The following is a 27,520-nucleotide window of genomic DNA, read 5'->3' on the forward strand; positions in this document are numbered from 1 at the left end:
TAATTTAGGTTCATCGTTAGTGTTCCCTGTCATCAAAATGTTCATTTGTAAAAAACAGTATTAGTTCATAGGCTTGATTTAGCTGACCCTTCATCTAACACAATGGGTATGTAAATCCATGTGGGCTCCACCCGTGTTTCTGTAGAGGAGGTAGTTTTCTCTGTGCATATATTGCCTACAAATAGAGGTTACTATGATTAAATATTATACAGGTGAATTTAAAAGAATTACTGTTTTTGGAGTAGTCTTTGTCTCTATGGATTTTTCTCAATCAATAGATACCATCATATGGTGAGGGCATAGAAGTTTTTGAAGTCAACAATGGATCATTACACAAAAAAATGATGTCCAGAACTCTGGCCCTGGGGTTGATATTAAACTGTGGCATTCAAACCACTGACAAAGAGAAGCTGACATTTATTAAGTATACTCTTAGCCTCTTAAGAGACGTAGCGCTGGTTTTAAAACCTGATGATGACGATGACAATCATGATGATGACAACCACCATGATGATAAGGGCAACCTGGGCAAAGCATCAGCTAAAGGATCATGGTTTTCTTTAATCTTTAAGTGTTTGTGGCCTCAGAGGAGGCTCAGGAGGCTTTGAAGCAGTATCTGCCCTCAGCCTAAAAAGTGAGGGTACTGGGGGAACCACCCTCTTAAAGCTCACTGGGGCAGGCAAGAAAGATGGAAGCCAATTGAGGAAAGGAGGAAATGCTCATGGAGTGAGCCTCTCCTATGGTTGGGATGTAGTGGGAACTGATACACATGGAAATTAATTTTTTTTTTCTGAATTGAGGAAACTCTTTTGGCCATAGCTAGATGTTTTCCCCATTTAGACTCTGTAGTTGAAGGGCAGGGGTAGGAAAGGGCTCAGAGACCTCAACATGGTGTACTTTTTTATTGCTCATTTTCTTTTGAGTTACTATTCAAGTATCTGATAATCCATTGTTATTGGGCTATTTAAAAAATTGTATGTGTGCATGTATATACATGTAAATGTCTGTATATATATGCTAAGTGTATTTTTAAAACGGGGATTCATGATTTTGAAAAATGTCAGTGCATGGAAAACTTCATCAGTCCTCCGTGCCATCTAGCCATGCTTCTTTTTCTGAGCGTTCTTGGATGTCCCTAGTGGGAGAAAGTGCCCCTGTATCCAGATGTTGCACTCAAACTAAGACCAACTGAAGTCTTAAACTGTGTTAAGTATGGATTTTCCATTTCTATTTTCTATGGATTAAAGGCTGTCTGAGGTCAAGAAAAATAGATTTTGTTCTCACAAAAGTGAATTTATCCTTTAGAGATGTGTCTGAGAAGTCCTGCTCTTAGGAAAGCTCTCGTCTCTGGGAGAGTATGTTCTGAATTCTGGAGAGCCACATTCTGAGCAGGAGTCAGGGAAGGGAAGCCATAATCTACATATTTCTTTTGTCGATCTGGCTTTGTGAGACTCTGTCTTAAGTTCTTATTTCCTCAGGTTCTTTGCCTACACTTGGGGAGAGGTAAGACCTTTTTAGGTCAGGATCCTTGCCTTTTGTCTTATGTTCTGGACAAAAAGAATGTCAAAATAGAAAACTGAGAATATTAGCCCACTCCCACTTGATGATATATTTTTATAAAATATTTTGTTGGGGAATCCCTGGGTGGCTCAGCAGTTTAGTGTCTGCCTTTGGCCCAGGGTGTGATCCTGGAGACCTGGGATCAATTCCCACATCAGGCTCCCTGCATGGGGCCTGCTTATCCCTCTGCCTGTGTCTCTACCTCTCTCTCTCTCTTTCTCTGTCTTTCATGAATAAATAAATAAAATCTTAAAAAAATATTTTGTTAATACATTTGCCACATGATAACATTGAGTAACTTTGAATCACTATTTTAAAAGCTGTTTAGAGCAAGATTTAAAGAAGCACAGATATCCAGGTATAACCGATGACATTTATCACTAGTCTCTTCCGTCACGTAGCCTGGCAATCCGTTCACGATATTTGTGCTCTAACCCCGCCAGGCTGATGTTACTCAGGTACTCCCTATTTCCCCCAGACTCCTTCTATCACTCCTCCTCCTTTCTTTTAATGTTCGGGGCCTTGATTGTTTCCCTTGCTTGCCCTTTTCCTGACTACATCCTACTGACCTATGAAAGCCCCATCTTAGACCTCCATTCTTGGCTACCTTTCCCTCCTTTAACTCTTCCTTCAACACTCACATCACAGGCCAGTCAGAGTAAATTATTCCTTCTTCACTCTTAGGATAATTGCTTTTATTGTGCGCACTTTTCATTCTGTTTATATTTTAACTCATTTCTTTTGCTTTCCCTTTCTCTCACATTTCCCATGCCCCATTGACTCTTTCCAATACATATGCACATAAATTCTGAATATTATGTGTATTAAGTGGAAGGGTTAGGTATTACTCAGTTAAAATTTTTGTGCTAATACTGTGTACTCTGAATACATGCCTTTGATGTTTAAATTTTTTCCTTCATACTTGCAATTCCTCTGCTGGTCTCTTTGAAACCTTTCCTATTGTTCTTTCTAATTAATTTACATCAAATACTGTGCTTAGCTTTAATCTTCAACATGTCCTCATCTCTACTGTTTCTCCCCCCGACTTCTTTTTCGTACTGCTGGGTAGTCTCTAAATGGTGTGACTGCTTTGGAAAGGGAAATTCTTCTTTGGCTGGAACTTACCTTTTGTACATAATGACATGTTATAAACACACACATTGGTACATATTTAAAGAGTGCAGGAGTTTGTTAAGTGGAAGAATAAAATGCTATCCTTACAGATGCACTGGCAGTTACCAGTTTCCCAAAAGCTATCCTGTTTATCTAACTTCCATGGACCCCACAGACACCTGGGTACCCCCAAGCCCTCTATTTCCTGGCCATCTTGGGATATGTGTCAACTGCCACGCAGGCCACCAGCACACAGGATTACAAAATAGTCCATTAATAGCACAGAGTGCATTTAAAAACATTCCCAAAACTCAAGCTTATTAAAAAACGTGATTGTTCCAAGAAAAGGAGAAGTCATCTCACACCCAGCAAGGGGCTGAGTAGGAGCTGTTAGGCATGGATATGAGGGGAATATCTTCTGAATTCAGCCTCCTTCTTGGTCTTTTTCTTTGGGCAACAAAAGCCTTGCCAGGCAATAACTAGCTTTATTGATGCGTGAGTTATTCTGTCCTTCAGAACAGATGTTGCATCACAGGAGACCATCATTCAAAGAGCAATTTTAAATACTTGAATCGCACCACAGAATCATAAATTATTAACATGACTCCATGTTGTGATTCTGAAATGTAAAGATGGGAAATGAGAGAAAAAATACTGAAGCGGAGAGAAATTTAAATGGTGAAATGCCAAAGTTACCCAAACACAAAAGGAGCATCCTGTTATGAGAAAGATGATTAAATGAGAAACCAAATGTTACTCCACTGGAGTTTTTTCTTTACTTACAAAATCATACTTTCAAAACTCAGCCCCATGAAAGAATTTCTTTCAACCGTGTGGATGTTTATATTATCTTGAATGTCTCTAGAAGAAAGTACAGACATATTAGGTATTTATGCCAGCTCCACACATGTGACCTTCCCACATTTAGTTTCCTTGGCACGGTGTGGTCTTTAGCTGAGGCAGCGTTTGAACAGTTATTGTTCTGAAAGATGATGAATTCAAAGTTAGGAAAACAAATGACATATAATTTATCTTCAGTATATCAGTTCCTAAAAATGAAATTGCAGACAATTTCTTACATTCTCTTGTCTCTGAACATTTTATCTAATTTCACCATGTTAAGGTTCTGATAGAGAACCTTATTAATCCTTGCCTGCTAAATATGACAAAGCTGCTAAAGTTGACCTTTCACCTCCACACTGGACTTCATTCACCATATTTGGGGCTTCAGCTTCCTCCCATCTCAATCCCCTTCTCACTGCCGATTTACTCCTGTTCCCCAAGAGTCACAAAAAGTTGTATCATGGATTTTTCTCGTCCGGAATGGAGGGAATGGAGAAAGTCTCATTTATTTGGTTGTTCCCTCATCCTCCCATCAAGCTTCCCTGCTGGGTCAGACTTAACAAGTACACTGTAGGTAGAAGTAGTAAACTGACTGGAACAACTTGAGAAATGTTGAGAGCTTCTTTTTCTCTCTGTCGCTCTCTCCCTTTTCTTCCCCCATTTCCTTAGCTCATTATACCCCATTCCCTACTATTTCCTCTTGGGTCTGTTCAGATTCTTAGAATTTCACTATTGGAAGTAAACTTGGCACTACACATTGCCTTTTCCCCTCCTCTTTGAAAATACAGATGTCTCGAAAAAAAGGCAAATAGATTATCTTGCTAATCTTGCTAACAGTGTGAATTTGTCAGCTGGTTTCTTTATGTCTAGGGTAGTAGGAGCATTCAGGAGAGAAGAGGTGAGGGGTAAGACTGGATTGAAAGGAGGTAATTGTAGGGGGAAGTTATGTAAAGCACTTAGTGAAGAAAGGAGAGACCTTGATTTGCTTCAAGCTGGCTCTGTTGATGATGGTCTTATTGAGGAGACTGCTGACTGTTTCCAAACTGACCTTAGCTGGCCTTCAGGTAAAACATGCTTCCTGTTTGCCCTCCTACCTCTGCTCATTCAAAGAGACATATTTGGAGGATCTAGACTAAACAATGGATATTATAGGCCATTGAGCAAGAGATGTACTGAGTAAGTCAACACTCAAGGAAAAACTTACAGTAGAACCTTTTGAAGAGATTGAATCTTGTGAACAGCTGGCAAGTGCTTAATACCTGTGTTGGATATTAACCTAGAGAGGGAGACAAAATGAGAATGAGGGAAAGATGAACCTGGTGATCTTAACAATTGCTATGGTATAAGCTTTCCAAATTCAAAGTAACAATTTTGAGCTATTAGAAAAACCTTCCAGAAAATCCCATAATACACCTGACTCACGCTTACATTTTCTATTTTAAGCTTGTAACCAAGGTCTAGCAAGGTACTGATGCCTTAGAGAAAAGAAACTTAAACTTTAGGTACAATGCACTCTCTATATGTCTATATCTATATGTAAATGTTAAGATATGTTAACATGACCGAAAAGCAACTTGCAATTAGATAATAAAATGTTCCTAAATCATCCCTTGTTTCCCACCTTCTCATACTCTTTGGAGAATTGCCCCTTCCCCAATGCAACTGATTCTGTTGAGATCAGAGCATGAAGTTCCATGCTTTTGAACCCCAGTTTATACATATAAGCTAATCCAGGTCAATCAGATTATCTCTGGGTTAGAACTGAATCCACTGATGCGATCACCCTTAAGAGATACTTTATAAATTTCTATAGCTGAAATCTATATTGGATCCTTCCCAAAGCCTGCTTCTTTTGCCCTGGGTTCCCCAGGAAGCAGAACCTGAGATGAAGCCTGGCTTGTATTTTTGATAATAAGTTTAGAGAGTTTGTGACATCAGTAATGAAACAGGGTAGAAAGATAATCAGTACAGATAAGTTGTTGAATTGGCCACTGCTACTGGTTACTGGTCCTTAATGCCAAAGACTTGATTTAGGAGACCTTTTTTTTTTTAAAAAAATATTTTTTTTTGTTTGTTTATTCATGAGAGAGAGGCAGAGACACAGGCAGAGGGAGAAGCAGGCCCCATGCAGGGAGCCTGATGTGGGACTCGATCCCGGGACTCTGGGATCACGCCCCAAGCTGAAAGCAGGTGCCAAACCACTGAGTGACCTAGGGATCCCAATTTAAGAGACTTTCAAAATGGATTTCAGAACTGTTGTCCTGAATGGGGAGAAGGGGAAGCATTTCTTTATGGACGTCTATTTCCTACTGGTCAAATGTGCTCCCATGGCGTTAATTCCCTACTTGTGGCTTGCATGCCCAGTGGGTGAGGAGACCCAGGATAGGAAATGAGAGGTCTACAAGGCCAGGCTAGGTGCTATCCAGTTGTACCTCCATTAAGCTGCTTGAAATTTGGGTGGAACTGGCTGCTACAGCAGTGGTGAGGGTTTTCAAGGCACATGAGAGTTGTTGACACTCTGATCCTCAGCATTTCCTTTTGTCTTGTGAGCTACTCAGAATACTTCTAATATCTCCTCATCACCATTTTTTTTTTAAGGTTGCCTTTTTAAAAAAATATTTATTTATCCACGAGAGACACAGAGAAAGAGAGGCAGAGACAGAAGAAGAAGCAGGCTCCATGCAGGGAGCCGGACATGGGACTCAATCCTGGGTCCCCAGGATCAGGCCCTGGGCCGAAGGTGGCGCTAAACCACTGAGCCACCCGGGCCACCCCTGCTGAGCCACCCAGGCTGCCCTCATCACCATTCTTTTTTTCTATGTGGCTTACCTAAGCCAGAGTTGGTCTTGGCCACTTGCAATCTAAAGAATCTTCACTGGTACAGTCATCATTGTGCAAAATCATGTATCGTTTTGGGTTTATGATTCTAGAGTAGACTGTGGTATCTTTGCCTCCATATTCAGAGTCCATGAATCCTGCTCATGGCTTCTCTAATGACTCTCAGATGTTTTGTTCCCCTTTGGTTCTCAATGATCCACATAGATTCCATCTTGGTCAATTCTTTTGATTACCCAACAACCCTTGATATGGTCTTCTTCTGTTTTGATCAGTTCCTGTTCTTTTAATTTTACCTTTTCCAAAATATTATATCAATGGAATTATATATTATGCAACTTCCTGAACCTGGCTTCTTTCACAAAGTATAATGTGTTTGAGATTCTTCCATTATATTGTGTGTATCAGTAGTTTAATTGCTTTTCTCTTTTATTGCTGAGTAGTATTCCAATGCATTATCCATTCACCAGTTGAAGGACATGTAGGTTTCCAGTTTCCAGTTTTTGTGATAGTTTTAAAAAGCTGCTTTAAACATCTGTGGTGGTTGGTGGTGTGTGTGCACACATGCATGAACATGTGCATGTAAGAGAGGGGGAGAGAGAGGTTTTTCTTTTTCTTGGATAAATACCTATGAGTAGGATTTCTAGGTTGTATGGTAAGTATATGTTTAACTTTACTAGAAACTGCCAAACTGTTTTCCAAAGTGGCTGCACCATTATGCATTGCCATCAGCAATGTATGAGAGTTCTAGTTGTTCCACGTCCTTTGGTTATGTTAAAAATACTCTTTGAATATAAAAGCAATACATGTTTATTGTGGGAATTATGGAAAACATGGAAACATTTACAGAAGAAAGTAAAAGTCCCCTCTAGTTTGTCTACCCAGATATAGTGTCTGCTAATACTGGGTGTTTGATGTTTCTACCAAAACAAAGTTGCTTTCCATAATCTTTGGGATTCTACTCCAGCTACACAGAAACCTTGCCATAGATAAGTATATACTAGCCTGACACAACCTTATTCCACATTTGTTATTTAATCATACCCATTCTTCTGCTATTTTTAGATCTCATGTGTCTTTGTACTATTGCCCTAATGAGATAACAAAGCAAGGACCATATTTAATATTCTCTGACAGTCTATACTATGTGCAGATTTAGAATGTAGTATGTGCTCATAAAATAATGAGTTAATTGGTTGATGTTTCTAAAACATTTCTTGAATCTGTCACCAAGAATGTATAAAAATCCTTATTCAGTTAATTTACTTGTCCGATATCACTGCTATCTGGAGTAATTAATCTTAAACAGAGGCAGGGAAGTCTGGAGGCCAGGAATCAGTAGAACCTATGTGCCAACTCTGTCATGAACTAGACACAACACATTTTATCTCTCCAGACTGGAAAGGATGTGGAGTGCATGAATATCAGGGTAGGCATTCTCTCAGACACCTTTGTGCCCTGCTTCACATCTTCTTGGTCCATCTTTTACTTTAGCCGTTACCATAGCAACTAGCTACCTACAGACTTAACTTGGCAGATACTGGTTGCAGCTATACTGATTGTCTCATTTTTCTGCCCTGGGCTTCTCTGCCACCTCTGAGTGCAACACTTAAAGGAATCTGTTCTACCATTCAGAGGCATGTATGAATCAGGAAGTGCAAGGGAGTTAATAACACCCCATAGGGCAACTTTTGACCACTGGTGAACTCCCCTCTTCCATTCTTTGGGTGAAGAATTCTGAATATATTCTAAATGATACTTAAGAGAGACTCTAGCATGACTGAACCCCAATTTCCTGGTGATGATGAACCAATAATAAATTCCTGAATTGGCTTTCCCACTTTGTTTTCTTGTCCTTAGTCATCCAATCTCTTTCCTTGGGTTTGGGCATAAAAACAAAGTACTCATATATAAGTCCTTCCTCAGGCATGTTTTAGAGCACTTAGGCTTAGACAAATACCAGCTTGCACTGAATCTCACATTTACATAGATTCCCTGATGGTTGCTATTACCCTTTACTCCAAATCTGTCTCCAGTTGCCGCCCAGCTTGCCCTGTTTCTCTTCCTTCCTTTACTGTAAAGTATCTAGAAAGAGTTCTCTGCATCTATTGTCTTTAATTTTCTTGTATCCCATTTCTCTTCAACCTCCTCCAAGTTTTTTCATGCCACATCTCTCCACCAAAACGACTTTGTCGTGTGCCAAATGCATCAATCCATAACTGATAAATCTAATGAGTGATTTAAATTCTCATTCTTTAAACATCTTTCAGGAGAATTCAATACTCTTTGCCAATCTCCCTTTCTGTTAGTTTCTAGCATTTCTCACTCTCCCTTGTTCTTCCTCTTACTCCTTTTTATTTTACTTTTTGACTCCTCCTCTTTGATCTTTACTCTGAGCCGTTTGTCTTTTTTCTTTATAATCTTGTTAGAAAATCTTATTTCGGGATCCCTGGGTGGCGCAGCGGTTTGGCGCCTGCCTTTGGCCCAGGGCGCGATCCTGAAGATTCAGGATCGAATCCCACGTCGGGCTCCCGGTGCATGGAGCCTGCTTCTCCCTCTGCCTGTGTCTCTGCCTCTTTCTCTCACTGTGTGCCTATCATAAGTAAATAAAAAAAAAAAAATTAAAAAAAAATCTTATTTCCCATGGATTTAAGTTCTATCAGTATGGTGACAATTCATAGGTTCATACTTGACTTCTGACAGCTATAGTTTATCTCCAATTAAAGTTTACTTTATATATTCTTCTAAATGTCTCATTTGACATAACAAACTAAGTATGTTCCCTCACCCCTTCTGCCAAACTACTCCTCAATTCTTCCTCATCAATAGCCCTACTATCTGTCAATTGTTTATTACAAATGTGACAGTTAAACTTGATTTTCTTCACCATCATTCCCAAATATCAATGCATCTCAAACTCCTCTTTAATTTCATTTCCAAAAGATTTCTTGATTTCATACAGTTTCTTCCATCATTACCAATACCATTCTAGGACAAACCACCACTCTCTTTCCTTTAGATCTCTGTAATAGGCTCCTGCTTCCATACGCATAGTCTTGTCCTTTTCTTTTTCTTTCCTTTAAAGATTTTATTTATTCATGAGAGGCAGAGGCATAGGCAGAGGGAGAAGCAGGCTCCCAGCAGGGGCCCCAATATGGGACTCAATCCCAGGAACCCGGGATCATGACCTGAGTCAAAGACAGACATTCAACCACTGAGTCACCCAGGTGCCCTAGTCCTTTTCTAACCCATCCTTCATACAGCATCCAGAGCATTCTTTTTTTTTTTAAATGTAAATAAGATTGCTTTAGTCTTCTGCTTTTCTTTAGTTCATTTCCATTATAGAATTTATATTTCTTAGTACCTATTCTTGGACCTTACTTATTTCATTCCATCCTCCCAATACACTTTAGCACCAGTGGCTTTCATTCAGTTCCTCAGATATTCTAAATTCTTCCCTGTTTCCAGGAAGACCCTGTTCCCAGGCTCTATATGGAAGGCTCACCACCCACTCCTTACTTGGTCCCCCTCAACTGATACTTCAGGGGTCAGTTGCAAATGTCATTTTTTTAGTGAAGAGCTCCCTGACTGCCAATTGAAATTAAGGCCCCTGATTTCTTCCCAGTATATTCATGTTGTCTTTAGCATTTTTTCTTTATAGCACCCATCAAAATTCTAAAATATACATTTTGTGTTTATTATCAGTTTCTTCAACTAGATTATAAATGGCATGAATGCAAAAATCATATTTTTCCTGAAGACTCAATGTTGGCACAGTGGTTGGCACATATAATATGCTTGATGTTTATCAGGCCACGTAATATGCTATGTGCTGTCAAGAGATAAGCACATAAAAGAAATCATTCACTACCCGTGTTCATGACACCTAATGGATTTGACATTATATGGACAGCAACCTGGCTCACTCTCTTAATGAATGAGTATGACTTTTACAATATTGAATGAGGGAAGAATTTGATTGTCAGTGAGAATGGTACATTATTTAATATCAATAGCATGAGCTTCTGAAGCCACAATACTTAAGGGATATCTATAAATGTCTATAGTTGCACATTGAAATCCTTGGTTTTTATAGAAAATACACAGCAAAATGGCTAAAATGATTCCAGTAGTGCTAGGTTTAAGACACTTAAGAAGATCTAGTGACCATCTAGTGAGATGGATTGTTGGTGATAACTCCATAGCTAAGACTCTCCATAACCCCAGAATAACTCAGGAAATGGAGTTCAGATGAACACTTAGTTTTCAATTCATTTTTCCCCTTTGATCAATAAATTCATGTCTGATGGAGGCTGGAAGTGGGTAATTACCTAGGAGCTCTGTGTCTCAATGGGTTTGCTTTGGTCAAATGACTGCTGCAAAATTATTTTGATTCACTCAACTGTGGTTTATCTTGGAAAACAGGTAGGGCCTGAGGGTAAAATGTCAGCAAATTTAAGTTCTGCAAAAGGATCTTCTAAAGAGAAGCTTACAGTTATCCCCTCTCAACAGCAAGTTTCACATTCTGAGCAGGTGTTAACACCTTTTATGCCAAACTGTTGCTAATCTTTAGGTTACAGTAATGAAAATGGGCACTGTTTCTGTCAGGTTAAACTTAGTGAGGTCCCTTCTATTGCTGGGAACAATTCCCACTATGTGCTGTCATGTAACAAAATAATACACTTGCTTTTTAGTAGACATGCTGCCAAACAAGCACTGTAGTTGCCTTTTATGAACAAGTGACCTCACAGCTCTCAGATTCATTGTTGTAAACATCATTAATGCTTCTATTAATCTTTAAGAGTGCTGGTAAGTTGTTTACTCTAACACTGTATATTTTCTTACTTGCATTCTTTTGGACCATATGCCTTCCTTCCATACAACCTCTGTCCCATCAAAGAGAGGACACCGAAGACCATCCCCTGGCTTCAGAGAGCTTGCAGGTGAATTGAGTTCAGGCTAGTACAGATGAAATACTCAGACTGGTCTAGTGCTAAACTGTATGTTATTTATTGTGCATCTTAAAAGTTCAGAGGAGGAGAGAACAATGTGGATTGAACAGTCAGGGAAGACTTCTTGTTGGAAGGAAAGAAAACTAGATTTCTGAGTGAGTATAGACCTTTATTGGCCTGAACAAGAGAAGTGAATGCAAGTAGCTTGACCACAGGAGGAGTATGGGGGGACAGAGGAAGATGAAACTGAAGGTGAAGGAGGAGGCAGTGTCTCAAGGACCTTTCCAACTACGTAGGGGAATGTGGACTTGATGGGTAAGTGACTGGAAGTCAATTTAAGGTGCTGAAAGGGGAAGTAAGACTTGAGGACTCTCTGAGCAGAGGTGGCCAATGTTTTCACTATCCCATAAAAATGGAGCTTAATAGTAGTGGTCAGAACAAACCCTATGCATAACTCACTGAACTGAGAAAAGTCAGGAAGGAAAAACCCTCTCCATCACACATGCTAACCAAGAATGCAGTTCTTTATTCCACCTCAAATCCACTATGGCAGGGAATGATAGCAATTCTAAGGCTGTGCGAATCAGCTCTTTTAATTTGTGAACTGAGGCTGAAACAGAGTTCATGTCAGGGACTGGAGGGCCCATTGAGATGGTTTAGGCAAATTGAATTTAGGAAGGGTATACTGTCAATTTTGTGTTCAGGTTGAGGGTCTTTAATTTTTGCCAAAGCACATTTTCTAGAAGTTAAGGCTGAGTGTTTGAACTTGAACTCTTTTTTCTACCTTCTAATTGGTTTTCCAAGATAGAGAATTTGTTTGCACCTAATTTGAGTCTTACACCCCCTTTTATATTTTTTTAAAGCTTTTTAAAATTTTTATTTATTTATTTATGATAGTCACAGAGAGAGAGAGAGAGAGGCAGAGACATAGGCAGAGGGAGAAGCAGGCTCCATGCACCAGGGGCTGATGTGGGATTCGATCTTGGGTCTCCAGGATCACACCCTGGGCCAAAGGCTGGCGCTAAACCACTGCGCCACCCAGGGATCCCCCCTTTTATATTTTTAATTGCATTCTTTAATCTCCTAGATGAAATGAACTTCTTTCTCCTGACCACTCTGAGGGAAGATAGTTATCCAATGATGGACAAGGAGAGTAGTCTGTGCTTAATATGTGAAAAGACTTCGTACCTTGAGCTCACTGATGCTGACATTTCTACTAAATGCAGACCCTTACCAATTGGGAATTTGTATCTTTACATACGTCAGCACTATATGAGATGCTAGCTAATGTGTACTCTGAATCACTAAATAAAGATTGGTTAAGATGTAGAATCCCACCATCTTGGAGTTAGATGGCAGTGTGTAAGAAGTTGTGGTACAATGAAAAGGGATTTGTACTTAAGATTACATATCCTGGGCTTGCATGCCTTTCCTCTTACCAGCTGGATGATACTGAATAACTCACTTGATTTTTTAGAGCCTCAGTTTCTCTGTACAATGACTTTGTGTAAGGAATTACATGAGACAGAGAAAGCCTAGTTTCCCGCCTCTCTCATCTCATACCTTTGAAACCGGGTCCATTTAACTCATATTCAGCGTAAGCTCACCTCAATGGAAAATAGACTCCTTAGCAATAAGGGGGGAATTTAATGAGCCCAACTGCATGATTTTAAAGAGCTCAGCCCTGTTAATGTGGCTGTATATTCTGTTTTGACCTTAATAATCAGGCTCTGGTCCTATTCTTAGGGCATAGAGCAAAGGTTTTGAAACTAGCATCTCCAATGCTAGAGGATCTGGATTCCAGTCTTGCCTATAACACTTTTTAAGATGTGTGGCCTTAAGAGCATTAGTTGGAGTCTCTAGGACTCTGATCCTTCCTCTTGTACCCAGGGAAATGATAAGATATACCTACAGGAAAGTTTAGCACTGTGTTCAGGGACCATTCTTGGTCTTGCTCCAGCCTTGTATTCCAGTTGAATGGAGACCCTGCATGATTTCCAAGTTCCCCTAGGACCTGGACCATGTCTTGCTTTTTTCTAGTTCTCTTGGGTACTGAAATGCCATTTGCACATCCAGCCAGATCAGTGTTGTCCCTGTGGGACAATGTTGTCCCTATGGGATGTCCATGACACCAGAGCAGGCTCATCTGTTATCTGCTGCCCAAGGCTCCTTGTGCTCTTTTGCAACACCAGAAAGCCACAGCTAATTTCCCAGATTCTTCTTGCCCCCTTTCTCTAAATTCCTTTGGCTACTTATGGTAAATGTGCCTGAGTCAATCTTCTTGCCTTTCTGGTTCAGTTTAGTTTCTGGGTCCTGATTATATTATTATCTAGAGGTTTGTTGGTCATCTCAAGGAAAATTACCGAGAAGAGTTGACAAAATTGAAGGCTTAGACATTTTTAACCAAAATACAAGTGATCCAAATTGGTTGCTATTTTCTGTGATAACAAATGACTTCAGAAATAATGATACAGAGCAGATAATTTTTTAAATTAGAGACATTTGATTTGTCTCTCTAAGGGAAAGGTGATGTATTAATAATGAGGAGGAAAACAATGCATTTGAAAGAAATCTATGATATGTAGAGACCATTTAGAAGAAAAGAATAGAAATAGTTAATTTATTATTGAAAATAATGCCTGTCATCATTCATGAAAACTCTCATATTACACATTTAAAAAAATGGAAATACAACTTTCTAACCTGTTTGAGTTTTTTCATTGGATTTTGAGCACACTCACTGAAAGTATAAAACTGCAATATCTTCCAGGTAGTTCGTAGGAACATCTGATTGACAGTAGGAAAGAAAATTTACTAGCTGAATTTCATAAACACATTAGTGTAAAAGTGTAGGGTTGAACCACTGAGTATGATGACTCAGGGAGTGTAGCTATAGACTTGTCTTCCATGCGATCTACTTTTTTTCATGATATTTGTTATCAGATTTAACAGCCACTGACGCTGTTTTTCCAGTGTTAAACTAAAGATTAAAAAATAACGAAGCACATCCTATGACATTGCTTTCTCTCAAATATTTTTATTATAATTAGAGCAGATAGGCTTTTTGTGCCATATAAAATGTTATGCAATGAGACAAGATGTAAATATAAAAGCATGTCATTTATTCATCTTTGTTTCATGATCTAAAGTATTTTTTGTGTATATTTAGTAATGTACACATTAAGGCAATAAGGATGTGTCCTTGCTTTTTATTTTCTCCCCGATGGGGTGAAGAATCAAGACCATATTGTCCAATGTATAGGATATTTTGCTTGGGAAGAGAAGCCTGTAATTCTGAAGGGCTGTCAGGTGGAAATGGTAATAGATTTGTGTTGTGTTGCTCTACATAGGTATAGGATTAATAATCATAATGGTCAACATTTATTGAACATTTCCTATGCACCAGGCACCACACTAAGCACTTAACATCGATTGTTTTATTTATTCCTCTTTTCTACCTTAGGAGACAGGTATCATTACCATCCTCATATCAGAACGGAGGAGGCTCAGCTGATAGAGCTCCAGTAAGTTTCACAAAGCCGCACATAAGGAAGGCAGAGCGAAAGGTTGAATTCACATCTTTCTGACTCTAAAAGTTTGTGCTGTTAACATTATCAGGCTTAGCATAATGACTGATAGTCATTCATTATGAAAGTTACCCACAGAGGAATGAATGGACTGTATCACTAAACACTTGGTTCTTTACCTCTGTAGAGGTGTCCAACTAAATGCCCGGAAGGGTTTCTTCATGAGTGGTGTGACTGTAATTTATAATAAATATTTCATGCTTGTCCCCCCTCCTTGTGCAGAACTTCTGGGTTGGTGAACATGTGGAGATTTGGGGAGAGTGGTGGGCATATAAGCTTTGAATCTTTTCCTTACCCTTGCCCTATGCATCTCCTGAGTTCTATTTCTTTCTAATAAGCTGGTAATCTAGTAAGAAAAATGTTTCTCTGAGTTTGATAAGCCACTCTAGCAAGTTAGCTGAACCCAACGAGGGATCATTGTGTCTAGTGAAGTTTGGCTCACTTTCTGCTTCCATCTTTAGAGCTCTGAGGGTGCCCTCTTTAGATTATCACCTTGCGAGGTAGGGTAAGAGACTGAATAACTCTTCTGCAATTGTTTAGAATATGTTAGCCCCAGAATAAGATTCTTGCTCTCAGCTCAACAATTGACCTTTACACATAACCATATCTGGATAGAAAGAAATCATGTGGTCTAGTGGCAAACTGAATCAAGGGAACTAAACTGAAGATAAATATTAGACAAAACAGGCCTGCATGTAAAAAATTAAAGTTTATGACAGGCTAATGTGCAGCTAGCTCTCACTGTTGATGTTATTTGTAGTTTTAATTTAGAGCTTTGTATCCGTGGTAAGGGCATATTTCAGTGTAAGAGGATATCCAAGCTGGTTTTGCCTGAGATACCAAGGGATGAGAGATGCTACATTCTGGTTGCTTGGTTCTTAGCTTCTCATGAAAATTGAACAGGAAAATGCTGTAGAGATCTTATGAGAAGGGTTTCTGGGGATGATTGTGAATATACCCTTCCCAGCCCTCTCTATGAGGAACTGTGGACGTTGCCTGCTGCTTCACGTAGGTTGAGAAAATGACTTGAAGACCATGTTGCAGGTTTCTTAGCAGTCTCCTCCTACTTGGAGGACATAGTGACCAGTTTCTGACTTGGGCCAAGTGAGAGGCTGGCTAAAGTAGCAATAGACCAGAGGACTGCTATTTGGGAAGTAACAGAAGTCCTAAGGGCGGGTTATGCAGTCACAGTTCTGACCCAGACTTCTCTCAGAGGACGGACTGGAAAAGATCTTTGCCTTATACTTATGTAGCATATATGATTGACAAAGCTAATGCATGTTATCTCGTTTGACTTGACAGTGAGTTTCTGAGATGAGCATAATTATGATTCTTGTCTTAGAGATAAGGGAGGCAGCGCTCACAGTATAAAAAAGAAACAAGGGCAGCCCTGGTGGCTCAGCAGTTTAGCGCCGCCTTCAGCCCATGGCCTGGTCCTGGAAACCCGAGATCGAGTCCCACATCAGGCTCCCTGCATGGAGCCTGCTTCTCCCTCTGCCCGTGTCTCTGTCTCTCGGTCTGTCTCTCTCTCTCTCTCTCTGTGTCTCATGAATAAATAAACAAAATCTTTAAAAAAAAATTACAAGAAAAAGTCATCACTTAAAAAACAAACAAACAAACAAACAAACAAAAACAATCCTCCTCCGAGAAACCCCCAAAAGACCAAAAACACTCGTATTTCTAGATTCAAACCAGAAAGAATCGTGGTTAAAACTTAGCAACTACCTTAATAAGTGTTAGGCAACGTTGTAAAGGCCTTCCTGTATTGAAGTCCTTTAGTCCTGCCCACACTCTAGAAAAAAAAGGTAGTCTTATTAGCTACATTCTATAGATAACTGAAACTTTCAAAAGTTGTTTCCTCGACTTGTCTGCTAGAAAGCAGAAGAAATGGCAGGTGAACATGGCACTCTGGCTCCTTTGCCTTTACTGTGATGTTCTTTCCACTATAGCACATTGGCTACATGAGGACTTTTAAAATCTAAAGATCTCTCTAGGTTAGATTCACTGCCAACAAAGCATTGCCAAATGAAAAGCTTTTGGGACCTTCTTAGATGCCAATGTAAGAATAATTTTATTCAAACTACCGATTTGTGGCAAGCAGTTACTATTAAAATGCATAGGGGAGTCGCAAAAGAGTTAATATTTTAAACAGTTTGCACCCTTCCTTGCAACTCATTTCTAACATTAATTATTTAGGAAGCTATTTCTTAGGTACACTTCAACTTAGCCTGAGTAGATGATCACAAGTTCCAAATGGCAAACATTAATAAGGTGTCAGTGTTGTGCTCAGAACACTGAGTATGTTCTGTTGGCTTCATCCATGCTCTACACCTTCCCCGCCGTGGTGTGCCAGAAAGTGGGATGAACTGGGCTGGAGTCAGACATTCCTGGCTTCTGTTCTATCAAGTACCTAATCTCTGAGTTTTGAAATCCTCATTTGTAAATTGGGAAAAATCCATGCATACTATTTTTGAGAGGTGGGAAGATGAGATGAATAGGTGTTCAATAAGTATCACTATCCCTATTTCTTGTGTCCCCCTATCATTTTGTAATCCCATTTTGTGAGTTTTGGCAATTCAGTCATCATCTGTGAACCTCAAATTTACGACCCGTAAAATGGAACTATCAAAATATCTCACAGGGCTTTTGTAAGACTGTATTATTTAATACCAAGTGCAAGCGCTTTTTAAGTTAGGATTCCTGTTACCCACCCCCATACCATCCATAAGGGCCTCTTCAAGTAAGCAAGTCTTGCTCTTGTTGCTGCTTTAAGCTTTAAAAGAAATCCTATACCCTGTTTCATCTTCTCCCTTTCTTTTCCTTCTTCTCAACAGCTTTTAGACAGAGAGGAACATTGTTTTGCTCTTCCTTGTGTTTAAGGCTCAGAAGGGTCTGGTTGCTTGCTTACAGGTTCTCACTGGCAGGACCCAGGCTGGAACATGGGTCTGTGGCTCTTCTTGGTGTCTTGGCAAGTGAATCTGTGTTCACTTGGCTCCTGTGGTTTGTTCCTTGTCCAGAGAGAACTTGATGGGTGATCTTTATTAGGAGGCTCACCTGATTTCTTCCCTGCAGTCCACCAAATATCCTGCTCTCTTCCTTGCACCGCTATCTTTAAAACCCAGACTGGTAAAGGAGGAGCTCCCCACTACTTGAATGCAACATTTTTTGCAGGGTGTTTGCAATGGGTAAACGCATGATTAAACCACAGTAGAACATTTTTGTAATGTCTACTGGAGATGAAAATATTCTTCCTTAGAGCATTTGTCACTTCAGGGTTCACACTCTGGAATGTCCTAATACATTCCTCTGAAAACAGCAGCTGCTTCCCTTCCATTATCCATACAGACAGTTTAAAACTCAGACCTGCATTTTCATTAAGGGCCTACTATGTGCAAACCCTGTGTGCCCTGTGGGTGCCCAGAGATTAATTAAACACAGCCCTTACTCTGGATTTTCTGACACCAGAATCAGATGGTGACCTCTCACATCACTTCATTGCTCCCAGCCCTGAGCCACTTGATCTGCTTGCTGGCTGGTGAGTCCTCTGGGCTGCATTGCTTCTGTACTCATGCCTGGGGAGGACATCTTACCAGAGGGACATGTCTGGGAGCAGACATGTCAGCAGGCAGTCTGAGTTTGGGAGCAGGGCCATTCTGCTAGAACATGCCTGTGTTTGCATGCTTTTGTTCTTAGCTGACAACCTATGAACACACATTGTGAAAGAGAAAGATGAGGTAAATGAGAGCAGTAAGGAAAAAATGGGTCCCTCAACAAGGATTAGAGGGAGATAAAAACCAGGTGCATGAGATCTGCACAGCAAGCATCCTCTAAAAGAAAAAAATGCAGAGTTGAGTGCATTTTTTGTGCCCTGATCTGGGGATTTAGCTATGAGGACAACCTGGTCCCCACCTTGAGGGTAGCACAGAATCTCATAACTAGACTTCTCTTGTGTCGTCCTCCCTCCTGTTCTTGTCCTGCCTGTCCTGCCCAGTGTCCTCTGCATTTCCCGGCTTCCAGGGGCTGCTCCCAATCCTTAGGGAGATTCCTGTGTTAGCTCTAATCTCTTAATGTGTGGCCTCCCTTAGGGATAATTGCAAATCTAGAAGAGTCTGCAAAAGATAAAAACACTCTTTAAACCTCCCAACATTGAGACTGCAGTGGTGGAAGATAAGGCAGCAGTTCATTCTTTATGGAGGTGGGGCCTTGCCTGATGCCCTTCAGGTTTGCCATTGGAGTTGTCTCTCCTGCATGTGCCTGAGGGAGCCCTTGCCAGGGATCTGGCCCTCCCAAGCCAGCTCCAGAGACTGCCAGGTGCTGTCTGCTGACCCCCACTTCTGGTGTCTCCTGGCCTTTGCTGAGGCTGGCTGCGCTCATGCGTGAGGGACTGAAGTGGTTTCATCCTATGGGATGCATCCTATGGCCATCCTTTAGTTCCAAGAGTTGAGTTTCTGCTGTTACTAACTTAAGAGTAAATCTATAGCTGGTTTAAGTTCTTAACGTACCAAAAGGATCTCAGCATTTAAAAGGTCTACATGAATTCTGTGTGGAAGAGGAGCCTGATCTGGGAAATACAGTGTTTGGCAGGATGCTGTATTTTCCTTTCTGGTAGAGAGAATTTCTCCTTCCATACAAGGTTCTTCATGCTGAATCTGAATATGCTGAACTACGGATCGGCAGTGACACTGGAAGCCCCAGATTTGTGAATATATAGTTTAGACACTAAGCACTTGAGAGAAGAGACTTAGAGGACGTAGAGTCCATTTTCCTCTTTTCTTTTTAACCTCTTGAAGCATATTATTTTCATTTTGTGGATGAAGAAACTGATCCTAAAAGGATCAGTCCTCATTATCAGGGGGAAATGGGAACCATTGAGGAAGAATAGGGACGGAGCTTCACGCAGCTCATTTGGGACTTGTTTCTCTGTGAACTCTCTCTAGACTTGTCTTCACATCTGACTTCAGGTGATGACATTCAGGCTTTATTTAAAAATTAATGAGGTAAGGACATGCTTACCTCACAAGAAGGTATAGACTATGAAAATATAATTCAGAGACTCTGCAAGTGGATTGAGTATGGTTACCTAAGTGCTTTGGAGTGGATCCCATGGGACTTATCTCTCCCTCTAGAAACCTCCAAACCTGGAGTCTATCATTATCAATTCTTGGGTTTCACACTGCCTTCTCTAGGCCTCTCTTACAAAAATGGAAATTCCTCTAGAAAGAAGAACATCATGACCCAAACATGTTGATGTACACTGATGGATCAAGTAATAGTCTTGCTGATGGAAAAGACAAGCTGCTTGTAGGAGAAAACACAGTCAACAGGTTAGAGGAATGAGGAGAAGAGGTGAGCAGTATGAAAACCTCACCTTCTTGATGATCAGTTAAGAGAAGGTTCTTGCCCTCCTTGAGCTGCCATGCTCGGGCAGCAACCTCACCCTGAACATCATTTCAGAAGAAAAATCTGACCCTATTTTCCTAGCATTGACAATGGCAGCAAAGTTGCCTCAGCTAGACACCTAACTGATAAAAGCAACTGTATAATTTCCATTGTGCCCATTTTTGTAGTCACGACGACATCCTTAGATCCTTACAACATTGACAGCCAGGGAGATAGCTAATAATTCCTTTCCAATAATCACCAGCCCCTGTGTAAAAGGACTTCTGGCCCCATATGCAGGATGGTTCTATGTGGGATGTACTTAGGTGAGGCATGGGGGAAGGAAGACTTTGGGGGTTATTAGGGTTGAGGGGCAAAAATCACTGTCCTCACTTGGGTCCATGTCTGACCTAGAAGTAAATCACATAGCAATGATTCTTTTTAGAACTGTGTCCCCTGTTGAACACGTCTCCCCAGTCCTCCAGGTGCCACCATTACTGTACCCTGGAATTATAGCAGCTGCCCCTTAGTAGGTCTCCCTTGAGTGTATAGTCTGTACCTACTGGCCAATCTACAGACCAAATAATTGTCATCTTGTTGCTCTGCTGCTCAAAATCTTAGAGCTTACTCTTTAGTAGTAGGCCTGAACTCCCCTCTTTTAATTTCTTTTTTCGAATCTTACCAAACCCAGTCTATCCTAATGCAGTTCTACTCCTCAGTGTGTAGCTTCTTTTGAGTTGGGACTTAGTTTCTCCCCCTCCTCTGCCTACTTCATGGTCTTTTCACCTTATATGCATTTGCTCATCTCTTCCCACCCCTCCCTGCCACAGGAAGTCCCTCTTTTCTGTCTTTCCAAATTTTATTTATCCCTTAAGTTGCAGCTAAGTGCTCTGATTACTGCAGCCCAAAGTATTGGGTCAGTCCTCTCATTTATGACCAGTACCACACAGCTCTACAGATGTGTTGCTCCCAGCGATTAATGGATGCTAGCTAACCTTTCTCCACCAAAGACTGAGCAGCTTGAGAGCTGTCCATAGATGTCTCCTATATTTCTCACAAGGCCATGCCCTCCATCCTTTTTCAACCACCCCGTTTATAAACTATTACTCTCTACTTGGCCTGCATTATCTTTCTTTATACCACTAACAACACCTAACATTATCCAGCATTGTTTCTTCAACTAGAATATAAGTTCCATAAGGGCAGAGGCTTCATCTATCTTGCCATCCTTTGTATACCCAGTAACTGCTACAAAGCCTAGAATATAGTAGGACTTCAGTAAATGATTGTTGAATGATTGAATGAATGAGTTTTTATTTATTGGCCAATTCATATCCAAAGTGATGGAGGAGAAAAGGGGAACCAATCCTTTCCACTATGTATGTGGCTGCCATACTTCTAAAACTGAACCCTCAGATGGTCCTTTTCCCATCAGAAAAGAGAGCCAAACTTGGCTGTACACCCATAATACTCCAATTCATAGAGGTATAGAGGTATTGCACATTCCTGTCAGGAGAGCCCTGTAATCAGGGTCTATAGGCAAGGCCAGCTTACTGCTACAAAATGCATGGACTTTTACTACTCGGCCTACTTCATGGATTGCTCTGAGGTTCAAATGCAAGAAAGTATAACAAAAGGTGTTAAATTGTAAATCAACATAAAAATGGGAAGCATTAGTTGACCAGCTGGTGGTGTGAAGAACTGGAATTAATTTTTTTTTTTAATTATATATGATAGTCACACAGAGAGAGAGAGAGAGAGAGAGGCAGAGACACAGGCAGAGGAAGAAGCAGGCTCCATGCACTGGGAGCCTGACGTGGGATTCGATCCCAGGTGTCCAGGATCACGCCCTGGGCCAAAGGCAGGCGCTAAACCACTGCGCCACCCAGGGATCCCTGGAATTAATTTTTATGGAGACGGCAAGGGATATTGCGGACAACGAGTATTGAAAATAAACATTAAAAGGCAGAGTTAGGAGCTCTCCAGTAGAACCCTGAAAGATAATGCAGTTTTGCTTGTTTGGAAGACCTTTCTAGATACATCAGAAGTTCAGTAAGAAGGATGCTTTTTTCCTTTGAGAAGCAAGAATTATGTATTCCCACATTTGAATACTGGTCAGTGGATCCTTTCCGAAAGAAAAAGTTAAAAAAGCTTTCAAAAACGTTAGGAATATTGATGGGGGCGGAATATCCCACCATCATCACTATTGTCATCAGCATCTCAAATGAATCCTTGCCAATGATCTCAAAAGGTAGATATTACTTTATTTTCTTTCTTTCTTTCTTTTTTTTTTTTTTAAATTTAAGCCTAGGGGAGAACTGTGGAACAAAGATAGATGAAGTCACTTACGTGGACTCTCTTAGCTAGTAAATAACAGGGTCAAGAATTTAATAAGAATTGCTAACATTTATTAAGAATTTTCTAAACATCAGTCTTTGTTCTTAATGACTTCTTTAATATAATACAAAGATGCAGGTTAATGTTATTCCTGGCTTATAGAAAGGAAGACTGAGATTGAGAAATAAAACCATTCCTTAAGGTCACACAACTAGGAAGGGCAGGAGCCAAGACCTAAGCCTAGACAGGTGGCTCTGGAGCCCATGTACTTCTATACTACTCTGTGCTGCTGCCTGAGTCCCTAGTATCTGTTCTTTGAGATGTCCAACATATGGTTCAACTTTTATAATCAGAGAAGCTATTTTCATTACTCCTACTAAATAAAATGAGGGAGGAATACAGAACAGAAAGTGGGGGATTTAAGGGAGGGATGGGGAAGAAACAGCCTGAGTTGCTTAGGTGAGTTCTAATGAAGACTCTCCTGGAATTATTCCTGGCTGGAGAAAGCAGATGGTGTGGCTGCTGTTAACAGGGATCCTAAGGAGGGTCTAACAAGCCTGCCTGTGAGTAGAAGATGGTTGTCAGTTGGGGAGGGGCCCTACCCAGCTGTGTGAAGGGTTTGCTAAAATGGAATTAGGGCTTATTGAGAAGTAAAGAGCAACATCCAGCTGCCTGAGAATTACATTGACAGGATGCAAAGGCAAGAGAATATTGTGTAAACCTTATTTACAGATCAATAGATAATCTTTCATACACAAAAGGTCAGCTCCAGGAAGGCAGAGCAGCAAAGAAAGAAATATAGCCTGCAAATACAATATTGACTTAAAAAATGCACCCAGATGAATCCTTTGATGTATATTCTTCTAGTCAAAGTACATTTCTTTATTCATGAGTTTTTTTCTAACCACTTTAGGTTCCTCAGTGAGGTATGAAGGCAGTGATGAAGAATGTTGATTTCTAGTTGTCTTGAATTCTGTGCCATCAAATGATGAGCATGAAATGGAATCAATGCTGAAAATTTCAGAACAACATTTCTGTGTGTGTGTGTGTGTGTGTGTGTGTGTGTGTGTGGCAATTAGGATGCTCAAGTCAAATGGAAACTTACCCCTAACCCCTTGTAATTTCCTGCTTTGGTGGCTATGATAATAAACATTTATCCTGGCTTCAGGAAAATAAACAACTATTCAATCCTCCTGGTTCCCTCTGGATTCCTTCATCCATTTTGTGTTTCTCCTTTGCCTTGAAGCAAGTAGTTCATCATCCCAAAGAGTATCTGAAATCGTTGCCATCCACCTCTACCTGGCTGCTGGATTGTAAGGCCATTTATGACTGCTGCTCAGACACAAATAAGCATGGAAGGAAAAGGAAGGTTTACTGGGCTTTGTTTCCATTATAGACTCTTTCAGATTAGAGGTCCAACTAATTTAGATCCCTTATCAGTATGGAAACTTTTTCAAAGGGCCACAGTCTGAGCCCTGAATAGAAGTATTGCTGGTAGAAGTGCCTCTGGAGTGCAGAGTTGATATGGTTCCCAGGGTCACCATATGCCACATCTGAAGGAAGAAAAGCCCACTCTTGAAAAGCCCACTCTTGGCAATAAGTCAAAAGACTTAAGATGGACAACTCTTCCTCTTAACTTCCTGGGGGAGATCAGCAAGGCAGTGGATGTGAAAGAATTTTACACACTGTAGAATTATATAAATATTTTTTTCAGAGTAATAAAGGAGGATACTTTGACAATGACACAGTTCCTCCAAACTGCATACAAATTCTTTTCTCAAATGCGCTGAGAACAGTAACCTCCTCTAATGAAAGGATGTGGCTGGAATGGGTCACCTACAGCTTTGTCTAGACTGGTAGGGGAGCCAGGCGGGACTGGGGACTGACTATTCAACCCTTCAGAGTGAGCAAAGGACACAAAGCAGAGGCTGGATTGATGACTGATGGCATAGATTTTAGCTTCTTCCAGCGTCAAAGTCATAGCCTGGCCCCTCTATTTGGTCAAAGTTTCCATTCCTCCCCCCTAGGGCTATGCCTTCTATGCCCACATCTTCCCAGTTCCTCCCCAGATCTAATCCCCTAGAGGGAAGGCTGAGGGTCCTCATTAATAAGAGTGAATGGTGTTGACCACAAAGTGTGGCCCAATGATGGGTCTAATTATGGATCTCTTGATTTAAAACTTGGCAATGATTCCTCATACCTTATTCACCTACTCCCAGCCCAGCGTTCTGACTACTATTCATGCTGTTATTATCAAGGGCAATGGAATATGTATTGAAGGGATGGTTTTCTTCTTGGCTCTATTCTCTGTAGGAGTACTTTTCACTTCACGTATGAGTGGCCGTCAACCTGCATGCCCTAACGTGATTTTATTCTGTTATTGAAGATTCTGTGGCTCCCATATTCCACTCAGACTATTTTTAAGTGTAAAGGGAGAGAAAGAAGGGAAGATGACAGTTGGGAAAGAAAGCAAAAAGGATTGAAAGAAGCCGCCAACTGGGTAGTAGGCACTAATAATTTTCTTTGTATAATTATTATTTCTTCTTCTTCTTTCTTTTCTTTCTTTCTTTCTTTCTTTCTTTCTTTCTTTCTTTCTTAGCACAGGAGCAGGAAGGGGGAGGGGCAGAGGGGGTAAGAAAATCTTAGGCAAGTTCTATGTCCAGTATGGAGCCCAATGCAGGGCTTGATCTCACAACCCTGAGATCACAACTTGAGCCAAAATCAAGAGTCAGACACTTAACTGACTGAGCCACCCAGGCATTCTTGTTTGTATAGTTATTTATAGTTTGTATACTGAAAAACAATTTTCAAAATGTTTTTTACAGACATAATCTTACCCTATTTACAGATAAGGAAACGGAGGCTTAGAAAACTTTGCTATCTACCTAATAAATATCAGTATCCCACCTGGAAATCAGTACCTTCTGCCATCATATATAATTTTTTTTTCTGTACTGCTCCATGAAATGTAAGGGCATTTCCCAAACTTGTCTTCTTAAACTCATGACAAACAGTGTAAGTAAAAGCTGAAGGTCTTAGTGACCACCATAACTCTTATTCAGCCCTTACTGGACTTTTCCTGAGAGTCGACTGGTAAACTCTGGTTGGCCAGAAATAATTATCCTATAAAATGCTCAGTACATTTATTAACGTTTTTGAACACTTCATACTTCGTGTAATATCTTCATATATCTCACTTGAGGGTCCTATACAAGTGTATCTCAGAGATCCAGCAATTGATCTAAGAGTAAATAGTGGGTTGAAGATGAAGTTATAGGCTTTTTAAAAAAATTCTAAGACCGATGCCTTTTTTGTTATGCCATATTTCTTCCACTGTTATGTGTCTAATCCAGGTTTGCCTCTGCAGACAGTATAGCAAAGTCCATTTGGGGAGCCAAGCCTCCCAAGTCTGAAACTAGAAGAGGTCATAACCCTGACTTCTGAGCATGACTGCCTACACTTGTGGGGCATAGTGCAAAATGAAATGCAGGGCTCTTTGTTAAAAACATGTTTAAGCATTTCAAGACAGTAACAGCAGGGAATTAAATGCAGTGGGGGGCCCTCTGGGTATGGGGTGCTTTTGAGCCTCAAGCCCTATGTGACTGCAAGGGCAGTGAAACTAGCCCTGCCTCTGACAGTAACTCAGGAATTGACAACCTTGATTATTTTTCAGACCCTTTCCAGGGCTCCTGTCAGGGAGAGGAAGTTCCATGTCATAGACTCTGTTCTGTTATATCTTTTATTCCCTTAGTCACTCAGAACTGAGTGACTGTATTGTATACAATGGCCAAGTGTTGCTCATTGTACCTACTAACTCCAGTTCTTATGGATAAAAATTGAGGATTAGTCAAAGTATCACTAGCAGCTACTAATAATATGAGCATTCACCATGTGACAGGCATAGTGTAAAACTTTTTACATACTTTAAAGTGGTTATAAAGATGTCCTCTATTCTCTATCCTTCCTTGCATTGACATACCTTATTTTGTGACTTTGCAGCTTTTTCCATAAAAAAAAAAAAAAGTAAAGTCTATTTCTTTACCTCTTGAATCAAGGCTGGCCCCATGAGTTCCTTTGGCTAATAAAATGCTCCAGAAGAGGGATCCCTGGGTGGCGCAGCGGTTTGGCGCCTGCCTTTGGCCCAGGGCGCGATCCTGGAGACCCAGGATCGAATCCCACGTCAGGCTCCCGGTGCATGGAGCCTGCTTCTCCCTCTGCCTATGTCTCTGCCTCTCTCTCTCTCTCTCTCTCTCTGTGACTATCATAAATAAATAAAAATTAAAAAAAAAATGCTCCAGAAGAGACAGTGTACTAGTTCAGGGTGTAGATCTCAAGAGGCTTAAAAGCTTTAGCTCTCTGTTGGGACCCCAAGACTGCCATTAGAACAAGTCTTTGTCAGCCTACTGAAATGAGCATCACTTTGTGGAGACCTGTCACCTCAACTGAGACCATCTGCAGCAGCCAGCCACCAGTTGATCTGCCACCAAACTGTAGTTACTTAAGTGAGCTTAGCTGAGGCCTGGCGAAGAGTCCAGGCCGCAGATCCATTCCACAGATCAACTCAGGTGAGAGGCAATAAATAGCTGTTGCTTTAAACCTTTTTTTTTTTTTTTTGGCAGGGGTGGGGTTGATACATTATTATATTATAGGTAACAGATATATATCTATCATTACTATTATTTCCATTCTTGTGACAGGGAAATAAACTTTGAGAGATTAAGTTCTAGCCTATGAAAAGTAGCTAGTGAAGGGGCTTAGTGTGACTTCTAGCCCAACTTCTTTTTTTTTTTAAGATTTATTTATTTATTTATTCATCACACACACACACACACACACACACACACACAGTGGGGGGGAGGGAGAAGCAGGCTCCATGCAGGGAGCCCGGTGTGGGACTTGATCCCGGGTCTCCAG

The 27,520-nt window shown here is 40.6% G+C and overlaps 1 protein-coding gene across 7 annotated transcripts in view; it reads right to left on the reverse strand.

Moving 5' to 3' along the window:
- FSHR (follicle stimulating hormone receptor) overlaps positions 1–27,520 on the reverse strand; it is a 173,800-nt gene that overhangs the window by 24,835 nt on the left and 121,445 nt on the right. For all 7 annotated transcript variants that reach the window (XM_072768299.1, XM_072768302.1, XM_072768301.1 and 4 more), the window contains 2 exons: positions 4,721–4,792; positions 3,457–3,534 (listed from right to left, as the gene is read on the reverse strand). In XM_072768299.1, coding sequence (XP_072624400.1) covers positions 3,457–3,534; positions 4,721–4,792 — 150 coding nt within the window. The remainder of the gene's footprint in view (positions 1–3,456; positions 3,535–4,720; positions 4,793–27,520) is intronic.

This window comes from Canis lupus, chromosome 11, assembly GCF_048164855.1.
Source record: "Canis lupus baileyi chromosome 11, mCanLup2.hap1, whole genome shotgun sequence".
Lineage (NCBI taxonomy): Eukaryota > Metazoa > Chordata > Mammalia > Carnivora > Canidae > Canis > Canis lupus.